General features: G+C 35.6%; 1 protein-coding gene across 1 annotated transcript in view; it reads left to right on the forward strand.

Annotated features, from left to right (window-relative positions):
- SYNE2 (spectrin repeat containing nuclear envelope protein 2) overlaps positions 1–12444 on the forward strand; it is a 270474-nt gene that overhangs the window by 47282 nt on the left and 210748 nt on the right. The window contains exons 11-17 of the mRNA XM_052647219.1: positions 5465–5629; positions 6189–6301; positions 7147–7309; positions 8684–8762; positions 9032–9219; positions 10897–11061; positions 12134–12283. Of these exons, the coding sequence (XP_052503179.1) occupies positions 5465–5629; positions 6189–6301; positions 7147–7309; positions 8684–8762; positions 9032–9219; positions 10897–11061; positions 12134–12283 (1023 nt within the window). The remainder of the gene's footprint in view (positions 1–5464; positions 5630–6188; positions 6302–7146; positions 7310–8683; positions 8763–9031; positions 9220–10896; positions 11062–12133; positions 12284–12444) is intronic.

The raw sequence follows: 12444 nt of genomic DNA on the forward strand, positions 1-12444 counted from the left end.
CTATCAATTTCTGAGAGAGGATTATTAACATCTGTAGCAATCCTTCCTTTAATTTAGTCAAATTTTGTGTCATGTATTTTAAGACTTTGTTATTAAGTATGTACGTTTATGACTGTTATGTCTTCCCGAATCAACACTTTTACCACTATGAAATATTACTGTTTATCTCTGGTAAGACTATTTTTCTAGATGTCTACTTAATCTGATATCAGTATGATCATTGCATTCTTCCTATGCTGACTGTATGGCACATCTTTTTCCTTCATTTATTTTCAACCTATTTGAGTCTTTATATTTAAAGGGCCTCTCTTATAGATAGCATATAATTGAATCTTGCTTCATTATCCACTCTGACAACATCTCCTTTTTCACTCAAGTGTTTAGACAATATTTAATGTAATTATTGATATGGTTCAGTGTAGGTTTTATCATCTTATGCTTTTTTATGTTTGCGTACATGCTAAGTTGCTTCAGTCATATCCAATTCTTTGTGACCCCATGAACTGTAGCTGGCCAGGCTCCCCGTCCATGCAATTCTCTAAGCAAGAATACTGGAGTGGGTTGCCATGCCCTTTTCCAGGGGATCTTCCTGACCCAGAGATTGAACTTGTGTCTCTTACATCTCCTGCATTGGCACGTGGGTTCTTTACCACTAACTAGTGCCACCTGGGAAGCCTTTTTTTAATGTTTATCCTCTCTGTTTTTTGGGAGGGCTTCCCTGGTGGCTCAGATGGTAAAGAATATGTCTGCAATGCAGGAGACCTGGGTTCAACCCCTCCTCCAAGATTCCCTGCAGGAGGGCATGGCAGCCCACTCCAGTATTCTTGCCTGGAGAATCCCAGACTGAGGAACCTGGTGGGCTACAGTCCATGAGGTTGCAAAGAGTTGGACATGACTGAGCGACTAAGTACACACACCTCTGTTTTCGGTGTCTCTATTCTTTCTTTTCTTGCCTTGTTTTAGATTATGTTAATTTGTAACATATTAAATTCCATTTTAATTTAGCTATTGGCTTTTTAACTCTACCTCATATTGTATTTTTACTGTGATTACAATATACATTAAAAATTTTTGCCATCTACTTAACAGTTGTAAAATTCTAAGTTGTACAACTTCTTACAACATGTAGATGTCTTGCAATCAGATCTCTCACTTTTTATGACTGGTTGCTTTATATGTAAATATATGTATGACACACACATGTGTTTTAAAGTTCCCAATACCATGTTATAAATTTTTGTTCAAAACAGTCCTGTGTTTTAAGTAAATTAAGGGAAAAATCAGTTTTTCATATTTATATAACTATTTACATTTCCATTGTTCTTTGTTCTTTCCTAGAGATTTGAGTTTCTATCTGAACTCACTTCTTTTCAGCTTGAAAACTTCTTTTAACTTATCTTAAATTGCAGGTCTTCTTTTTTTATTTTGGCTTCCCTGGGTCTTTGTTGCAGTGTACAAGCTCTTCATTGCAGCAAGCAGACTTCTCTCTAGTTTTAGTGCTTGGGGGCTTCCCTTGTTGTGGTGCAAAGGCTTAGTTGCTCAGTGGCATGTGGGATCTTAGTTCCTATCCAGGGATTGAACTCATGTCTCTTGCATTGGAAGGTGGATTCTTAACCACTGGGACCACCAGCAAAGTCCTGTCTTCATTCTTTCTAAACAGTTTTGTTGAGGTATGATTTATATGCCATAGAATCTGCTCATCTTAAATGGCTAATTGACTTTCAGTGAATTTACAGAGTTACAACAGAGATTATGCATCACAAATAGTCTTTGGCCCTGAAAAAGTTTGCCAATCCTTGCTCAAGACTCTTGACCACCAGGAGCGACAGCCTGTTTTCAGAATACATTTATCATGCCGTCTGTGAAATGTGTTAAACACTAGCTCAGTGGCTTAAAAAGAGCCACACTTTCTGTGTCTCTAATTTTGAAGGACCAGTGGAGCTCCAGAAATCTTCTCATAAAGTGACAGTGCTCCTTGCGTTATCAGCTCCTGTTCTGACCACAGCTCTGACAACTCTGATCCCTGTGAAGGGCAGGGACTCTGTTACAAATCCTCAACAAGACAGAAGAGGAAGAAGATACTGTCTGTATAGTTCAGGCTGTTCCAGGCCACTGAGATCTGGCCTCATTTTGCTGCCTATGATTTGGAAAAATCACCCAAAATAATGAGAAAAATCATTAAAAGAATTATTTTACGAAAGTAAGTGCTACAAATTGATGGTAGCTTGAAAATCCAATCCTCAGGCAGAGTGCCACTCATTTTCTTGGTGTTACACAATAAAACTTATTAATTTTAAAGTTATCATATGTATAATAGTCAATTCCATCCAGTTTCTGGTTCAATTGGTTGAGGACACAGATATCTCAACGTATCTTAATAAATGGTTTCATTTTAAGCCTTCTATAGGAAATAGCCACATTGTGTTATTTTGACCTGACAAAATCTTATATAAATTTTCATCCAAATTCAAAAGTAATTTCCAACACTGAGAAAGAAAGCATAAAACTAGTTTCCTATGTTAAGAGTGGAAGGAGAATGAAAGGTAAATATTGCCTTCTATCGTTCCTCTTCCTACTGCTGCACAGAGTACAGCTCACAGTCAGAAAACTCATATTTGTCTTCTTTCAGAGCATATATGGAATTCAACCTGGTGCTCTGCGACGACCTAGAGGGGTAGGAGGAGGGAGAGAAGTTCAAGAGGAAGGGGACATACATATTCCTGTGGCAGATTCATGTTGATGTATGGCAGAAGCCAACGCAGCATTGTAAAGCAATTATCCTCCACTTAAAAATAAGTAAACATACAGCTTTCTTTCAGTTGCGAAAAGAATGATAGCTGAGTTAGAGGTATCATTCTTAGCTTATCTTTTGCTCAGTTGTTTGCCAGTTTTCTGTGTTTTTGTTTATTTTTGGAGAAATGCTAATAATAATAAATTATATATTTATAATAAAAGTACATCCTAGCTTCTTTATATTAAAATTCATACTGATGAAAACCTCTTTTTCATTTTTTTCCCAACTGGAGCCTTCACGGCATATAATTAACGATTTAGGATTGTAAAGCTGTCTTTTGCTACATGCGTTTTGAGAAAATAAACTTGCAAGGCAATTAATAAAATACTGCATAGCACCACTTATATGCAGAATCTTTATTTAAAAAGTCAAACTTAGAAGTTCCCTGATGGCTTAATGGTTAGGATTCTGGGCTTACATTGCTGTGGCCTGGGTTCAATTCCTGGAAACTGAGATCTTGCAAGTAGCATGACGAGGCCAAGAAAAGAAAATGAAAGTCATAGGAACAGAGAGTAGAAAAGTGGTTGTCCAGGACTGAGGTGGTAGGAAATAGAGAGAAGTTGGTTAAAGGGTACTGTCAGCTATAAGATGATTCAGGTCTGAAGAGATAATGTAAAACTTGGTGACTATAGTTAACACTGTATTATATCACTGAAATTCGCTAAGGGAGTAAAACTTAAATGTTCTTGCCAATAGAGATAAATATGTGAAATGATGAATGTTAATTAACTAGATGGTGAGACTCCTTTTACAGTGTACATGTGTATCAGATCACCACGATGTACACTTTAAATATCTTAGTGTTGTCAGTTATACCTCAATAATGTTAAAAAAAAAAAAAAAGCAAACCAAAATGCAGAAAATTCCATGCTTCTAGTTTATGAATAGTGCCATTTGACTGCCTTAAAAGAGCCTAGCTTTGTTCTCATTTTACATCTTTGTATTTGAGTTGTGGATTTAATGGGATTTTTTTTTTTTAATTCTTGCCTTGCATATAGTGGGCAACCAATAAATGTTTTTCAATGAGTTAATTATGAAAGAACCCTATTCTTAAAAAGTAACCTAATTTTTGCCTCTTCTTACCTATAAAAGCAACTTAACTCCAAGAATAGTGACAATTTATTTAGTAGAACTGTGATAAAAGAGAGAGTAGAGATTTAAAACTTATGCTTTCATCATCAGTGTGGGGTCCTCCCCAGCCCTTTGCTCTGTTATACTGCTGACCACACTTTACTGTGGGCTTCCCTGGTCGCTCAAATGGTGAAGAATCTGCCTGCAGTGCAGGAGACCCAGGTTCGATCCCTGGGTCAGGAAGATCCCCTGGAGGTGGGCATGGCTACCTCCTCCAGTGCTTGCCGGGAGAATTCATGGACAGAGGAGCCTGACAGGCTATAGTTCATGGGGCTGCAAAGAGTCAGACATGACTAAGCAGCATTCACTTCACTTCACTTCTTCACACTTCACTGTAACCATGTACTTATTTTTTTCCCACACTAGGTGGCTCTGGCAGGAGCTGTGGCTGTTGTTTATCTGGTTGATCCTCAGATGTGTGGACCGTTGTGCTAAACTTACTCTTGTCTTCATGACGCATGAATCTGGACAAGATCCTACTCCTATTTTTATTCACTTATTAAGGCTACAGTCCATGGGATTGCAAAAAGTCAGACATGACTGAGCAACTGACACACACAAATTGTGTGTTTATTTGCTTTTATCCTTACACCCTCCTTCCATTCTTCTTTTTCCTTAGGCCACCATTGTGATGTGCCTAGCGTGTATCTTTTCATTTATATGTTCTTCCAAAATGCAGTAATGTATTTATGTAACCATGTATTAAGTTGTATAAATTGGTATTATATGTTATTCTGCTTCTTGCTTTCAGTTTTGAGCACACATATATTTAAGCCACCTCCACGTTGCCATTCATGTACATCTATCTAATTGAGCAAATGTATGAATGTGTGAGTGAGTTTTGGTGGTTCCTCAGCAGGGAGAAAATTCAGGTAGAAGGGGCAGAAAAAGCAAAGACCTGAGAAAGTAATCGGGGCTTGGGGCAATAGGTGGTTGGCATGTGTGTGACTCACATACATCAGGAGTGGTGGGAAGACTGAGGATGGAGGAGGCAGTGGGATTGAGGGGCGGGGGCTTTGGTGAAGGACAAATAATCAGGAGATGTGGTAGAGATGTCTAATATAAATAGACGATTGGGGCTAGTGAGGGAAATAACCTATACATCTGCTTGCTATCTGTAGATGTAATGCCAGAGAAGACAGGGGATTATAGGATTTCAAATGATCATTCAGTATAGTAGTCTATCCCCACTTTATAACTATTTACAACTCACTTTGTAACTATTTAAAACTAACTTTTTACCCCCATGTTGTAACTATTTCTGATTCCCTTCTTGTAACTGATTATGGGTTGATCAAAACATTTGTTTTCATTCTTGCACTCTCTTCTGAAGCTTTTGAACAAATTATCTTCTCCATCAGCAGCTAGCCAATGATACTTGGAAATATATCTGTTGATCAGTATTTCCTTGACTAACATATCAGAATTAAAGTGTTTAAAGGGTTGTTTTAAAAGAATTCTTTAGAGGATTAAGCATACTGTATGTGAACAAACTAGAGAAGTGTCTACTGAAGACATCTTTTCTTTTTTTTTTTTCAGATTAATGTGTGGCAAACAGAGTTGAATCGTGTCTTGCCCTCACCCCTTTATCAAATAGAAACTTGGCTCCAGGAGGTAGAGAAGCTTATAGATGAAGATTTGTCAGTCTCCCAGGATTACAATGAAGCCATGGCTCTAACACAAGAGAAAATTACTTTATTCCAGGTTGGCAAAGAAAAAAGAAACAGGGAAAAAAATCTATATTTTGTTAGAACTGTTCTGGAGGAAGACTTTTCTCCTAGAAGAAAGGGAAGGAAATATAGTGGGTATTTGAGGATGGTTTAGACGATTCCCCTGGAGATTTTTGGGACCCAAAATGATTGGTCCAGTAAATTCTAAAGCAACTGTAAAGTGGCCAAAAAGGAGAGGGGAGACTGTTTTAAAACATGGGAGACTGGGTTCTCACTAAAATGATATGAAACAATTTAATAGGTGAGATTTATAGCATTTGAGCCCACAATTGAATGGAAAATACATCTGAAAACAAAAGATTTTGATAATGCTTTTACCAGAGAAACTACAGTCTGCTTCTCTGTAAAATGTTCTAGTTTAAAACATCTATGATGGAAATATTTATTCACAACATTTTAGTTGAAAATGTAAGGGCTTTATGATTTCTTTTTAAAAAGATGCAATGCATGCACAGAGCAAATGAGATTAACAAACCCTTGGTTACAGAGTTTGACAATAAGTGTGGTTCATGTCATACTAAATTTCTTTTCAGAGTCTGATGGATAAATTTGACTTCCATTTGAATACTCTCCTGGCATTTGAAAATAGAGATGAAAACCATTTGCCTTTGGTACCCCCTGAAAAATTGGAGGAAATGAAAAGACGGTTTGTACCACCATCCTTTCACAACTGCTGACATCTTCGTGTATGAACACTAACATGGTGCTGCAGGCAGCAGGAAATACAGATTTGTAGATAATTTTTGACAATTAGTCTTTAGCTCTTGATAACACTTCCTTTGTGTTTTATGTAATAGTAATATAATACCATGCTAACATACTTCCTCTTTTATTTCCTGGGAGGATATGGTGGTAGAAAAAGTTCTGGAGTTAGAGGCAGAAACTGAGCTCTTTATCTTGGTTTTGGCCAAGTTATTATGTCTTTCTGCACATTTTCTCATTTGTAAATATAGAGTAATGGTAATCGCTCTGTTCATGTCTCACAAGGAATACTAGGTGAAATGGGAGGAAGTATATGAGAGCACTTAATAAACTCCAACAAACTATAAACTAAAGATTATTTAATTGGTGTTTGTCCACATCATCTTCTCTTTTCTCATTATTCAGAAAATGATATTAAGAAGGTATTAGCTTTAATAATGAAAGCTGTTAATATGTAAATGTGTAAATTATAGTTGTATTCTTATATGGAAGTTTTCAAATTCAGTAAAATGTTTTAGAGATTAACATTTTATCATAGAATTTCTCAATAGGGAAATAATTTCTTGAGAACATAGTTTTGTTGGGTATTTTTATCTTAGAAATAGCTTGTTTATATCTCATCACAATGTTTGTTTTACTTTAAAAAAAAAAAAGAGGTGAGGATGCATCTGAGTTCCATGTGATTAAAAGAAAATGTTAAAGCCCCAATATTTTTAAAAATGCCAAGCAGATTTTTCACATTTGGCCAGTCATATTAAATTAAATTCTAAAACCTGCACTATCTTCCAGAATCAACAACATTTCGGGGGAAAAAGTCATTCCACGTCTAGAATTTCATTACTATGAGTGCTCAGTTCTTGGTTTGCTGGAGGAAGTGAAATCAAAATTGCTTGTTTGGAACATCAAATACGGGAGCAAAGAATCTGTGGAATTACTACTGGAAGACTGGCATGTAAGCTACTTTATTTCTCTTCTCCATGATCCTGGGTTTGCATGTTTCCTGAGCACAATATTCCTTAACTTTTCAGGTTTTGAGATGAGTTTTCTTGGTAGCTTTCAGTAGCTTAAATATTACCTAGAGAAAAAGATTATAGGTAGTCAAATAACAGACATCGAGAAGTATAAGAAGGAGAAAATAACATTATTTAGCACAACAGAGGAAACTGAGTTAACCAGGCTAAATTACAAAATAGTTAGAAAAAGTTTCAATGTTACTTCCTTTAAAAAAAATTCCTATTTCCACCTACTGGGTATCTTGCTTAATATCTTTTCCCACTCTGATATATGATTCTATTCAAAAATTAAATTTTTCTTAGAACATTTTAATCTTAGCCTTTCAAGTTTAAAGAATGGGCAAAACAGTATATTCTGTCTTGGAGGTTTTTCTGGGGGAGGGGTTTAGCTCTTACAATTTATAGGAAAAATTTTTGCAAATGATTTAAATATATGTGTTTATATGATAAATTAAAACTAAAGCATCCTAGCAATGTCATTTCTATAGTTAGGCCTTATTATCCTTCTTCCTGTATCTCTGTTTTTATTTTTTGACCATGTTGTGTGGCTTGCAGTGTCTTAGTTTTCCCACCGTGGATCCTGGGGCCATGCCAATGAAAGTGCCACATCCTAACCACTGGACCACCAGTGCATTCCCTATTTCTCCATTTTTGGAATGAGGGCCAAAAAGAAAAATCCAAGATTATAAACTTCAGTGGAAAAATTGGAAAAACATGATGAGGAAATATTTATTTACAGTTTATGATTTAAACACTGTACATTCCTGAATAGGAATCATCATCCTAAATTAGATTTTGAATATTTTAACTTCTTTTTCCTACTTTGATTTTTCGTTTTTCCATTCAAATAATCATACAGTTGGCACATAAGTGTATAATGAGTGAGTTTTTAATTGTCTGTTCTTCCATGGAAGATTTTGCTTACTTAAGACACATAATAACTTGGATAATGGTATTTCTCAAGGGTCTGTGATAGATGATAGATTGTATCTATTTATATCATGCTCAACATACTTAATAAAAATTATTCAATATTAATAAAGACATGAGAAGAACCAGGGTAGAACTGTGTCACTACATTGAGATAAACTTTGTCCGGTCTCGTACTTGTATATTGCTAATACTCGTGTGTATGTTTCTTTGACCTTAAAACTATCTTTCTTCATGAACTACTTACCCAAATATGTAGTATTAATTACTGTAAAGAAATTTTGGTGCCTAAGCGCTTCATCAATGTTTATGTCTCTGTCTGGATTTCTTGACACATTAAAAAAAATTGTCAATATGTTTTATTTTCATTTCCTCCCCCCTAGAAATTTATTGAAGAAAAAGAGTTCCTAGCTCAACTTGAAACTTCGTTTCAAAAATGTGAAGAAATTCATAACAACTTGGGTAAAGCTGTATTTTCTTTTTGATGGAATGACCATCACTTAAAAATAACATTTCATTTGTTTCACTTTGCTTATGTATCTTAATGCTTTAGGAACTGGTTTTACATATATGTATGTTTTGGAAAATTCTTGCATTGACTTTTAATACTGTTAGTATACATATTTATTTCACTGCTGTCAATTAGTATGCAAATATTTTTCTTAGCAGTATCATTTTCTTAATGAAAAACTGTTTTTTAAAATTGCTCTCTTGTTTTGTTAACATTATAGCTGGAGAATATCCAAATATTAGTAAACAATATACGATGGTGAAATATCATTTTTCCATGTATCGAGAAAATATACTTAATGTGAAGTCCACTCTACAAAAAGTTCTGGCATGTTGGGCTACTTATGTGGAAAATCTTCGTTTACTAAAGGCTTGTTTTGAGGAGACAAAGAAAGAACAGATGAAAGAGGTATTTTCAGTCTTACGGAATTCACTTAATTTTATTTTATTTTTTTTCATTTTGTTTGGATACCCTCATTTTCAATCCAGAAACGAGAGACCAGGAATGAGTAAACAATTGTTGGAAAAATTCTCCAAAATATTGGAAAGAGTTTAGGTTCTTTCTCCTATAATAGCTAAAAGGAATTTTCCTCCTCATTGTAGGTTTTATATATACACACAGAATTTTATTGAGGTATAACCCACATACACAGTACAGCATTTGGAAGATATATTGCTTAATTCCTTGGAAAGGAAATAAAAGACATGGAGTACTGGATAGCTTATGCTGCTGCTGCTGTTAAGTCACTTCAGTCGTGCCCGACTCTGTGCAGCCCCATAGACGGCAGCCCACCAGGCTCCCTTGTCCCTGGGATTCTCCAGGCAAGAACACTGGAGTGGGTTGCCATTTCCTCCTCCAATGCATAAAAGTGAAAAGTGAAAGTGAAGTCGCTCAGTCGTGTCTGACTCTTTGCGGCCCCATGGACTGCAGCCTACTGGGCTCCTCCATCCATGGGAGTTTCCAGGCAAGAGTACTGGAGTGGGTTGCTATTGCCTTCTCCAATACATTTAAAATAAATTAATAAAGTTCTAAAAGCTTTCTTACTTTCTAGAGGAAGAAAAACAAAATACTTCAGATTTATGTGGAAAAGTGTGGAAGAAATTTTGGTATAATAATATATTATTGTTTTTATTTGCCATTTGTGTAATAACCTGTTTTATGACTTTTCTTTGAGGTAGTTTTCTTTCTTTCATTTGCTTTCTTCTATTCCAAATAAGTGTAGACAACCTCTCAGATTAAACATTTTCCATATAAAAGCTAAACATACTGAACAATAAACAGGCTGTTCGTATCAAAGTAAAATTTCTAATAAGTGTATGAGTGCAAAAAGAATATTCGAGTGAATCATTACTTCTTCCTATAACCTGTATTGATACCCAAAATTCAAATCTTTGGCTTTCAATGGGTCTTCTGTCTTTTAAAGGTCTTTTAATGAGATTCACATTTCTTTGAAAAAATAAGACTTTAAGCCTTGCAATTTCCAAACTCGATGCTTAGATGCCCTGAGCTATCAAAGAGAACTCTTGGGTAAATTTAAAATTTGAGGGAGAAAAGCAACATCTATCTATTAAACAGCACACAAGTAACCACTAACCTTTTTGGACCTGACTAATTATGAATGAGAAGTGTTAGGTACTTTTTCTAGCTTAGGGAATCCTTGAAAAAATTCCTGAGACACTAAGGGGGCCATGAACTGAAAAGATTTGAAACCTTTGCTCTAAGCTGCTTAGAAAAATAGAAGAACATCACATGCTTCTTAAAAGTCCAGGATCAAGAATGACGACAGCTAATGGCAACCCACTCCAGTACTCTTGCCTAAAGAATCCCAGGGACGGGGGAGCCTGGTGGGCTGCCGTCTATGGGGTCGCACAGAGTCGGACACGACTGAAGCGACTTAGCAGCAGCAGCAGCAGCTGCCAATTAGTGATCAAGGATGAAGAGGCAGCCCAACAGGGAGGGTCAGAATCTCTGCAAAACCTTCACACTTACATTTGCTCGCAATCAAGCTCAGTGAAGATCTTTTATGAGTAATAGAAAAACAAATATTATGTCATTAAAATATTGCATTGTTTATATGTTATATAGGTTCCCTTTGAGACACTCTCCCAGTGGAATCTACAACACACTACTTTAAATGAAGTGGGAAATTTCTTATTTCAAGTCAGCAATGATGAAGTTGGATCATCTATTTCTAAAGAACTGAGGAGGCTGAATAAAAGATGGAGAAAGTTTATTACAAAACCTCAGCCTGTAAGTTTTTTTTTTTTTTTTTTTGGTAACAGCTTCTTTGAGGTATAATTCACATGCATACAATTCACTCATTTAGTGTGAATTCCTCAGCGGCTTTCAGTATATTTAATGTTGTGCAAGTCATCACCATAATCAATTTTAGAACATTTTCATCACCTCATAAAGAAACTTTGTACCCATTAGCAGTCACTCCTCATTTTCTCCCAATGTCCCCAGCTTTAAAAATTGTCCTATTCTGGGTATTTCACATAAATGGAGTCATAAAATATGTAGCCTTTTGTTTCTGGCTTTTTTTCACTTAGTGTAATGTTTTCAAAGTTCATTCATTTTGTAGTTTGCATTAGTACTTCATTCCTTTTTATCAGCAAAGCATAATCTGTTGTATGGATGTACCACATTGTATTTATTCATTGATCAGTTGACGAACATTTGGCTTCTTTCCACTTTTTTGACTCTTACGAATGATGCAGATATAACCATTCATGTTCAGATTTTTGTGTGGACATTCAACATAGATTTTTAGTTGAAATTTATTTGCCATTAAAGAGTAACATAAGCATTTTTGCCTGTTAGATTTCAAGGTCCTTGAGAACATACAGCAAATTTTATCTTTATATTTAATATTTGTTGTTGTTGTTTAGTCCTAAGTCATGTCTGACTCTTTTGCAACTTCCTAGACTATAGCCTGCCAGGCTCCTCTGTCCAGGGGATTTCCCAGGCAAGAATACTGGCGTGGGTTGGCATTTCCTTCTCCAGGGGATCTTCCCGACCCAGGGATGGAACCCATGTCTCCTTCATTGGCAGGCAGATTCTTTATCACCAGGCTACCAGGGAATCCCTATATTTAGTATAGTGCTTCATAAAAGCACATATTTAAAAAATAATTTTTGAACTTAAATGATTAAATTATTCTCTTGTTCTTAATAATTTGAGACTGAGGTGTTGTATGGGAAATTTTGTAATGTTCCTAATAAACCCTAAAAAAATTAAATATGTCTCCTTATTGTTTTTAATCATATATTTTAGAATAAAAGATATAAACATTACATTTCATGACATTAATTTTTTATAGGAAGTGAACCTGCCACTTATGAAATTACAAGATGAGCCCTTTCTTGACAACTCTGGAAATATTCAGCCCTCCAAGGAAGAAAACCTAACTGTTGGTTTTTCAACCAATACGTCAAGCGAACTTCCTGAAAACCGCAATCAGAATATTATGGTAAACAGTCATATCTTATGTAGTTCCTTTGTACTGATATACGGAAATAATTTAACTTTGCTGTTTTTTCTTTGGAAAACAACCCATATTGTTGAAACATAGATAAGTACGATTATTAGATAACCCTTAAAGTATGGTCATTGTTCAGTAAAATGCCCAAG

Source organism: Budorcas taxicolor, chromosome 10, assembly GCF_023091745.1.
Source record: "Budorcas taxicolor isolate Tak-1 chromosome 10, Takin1.1, whole genome shotgun sequence".
NCBI classification, from domain to species: Eukaryota; Metazoa; Chordata; class Mammalia; order Artiodactyla; family Bovidae; genus Budorcas; species Budorcas taxicolor.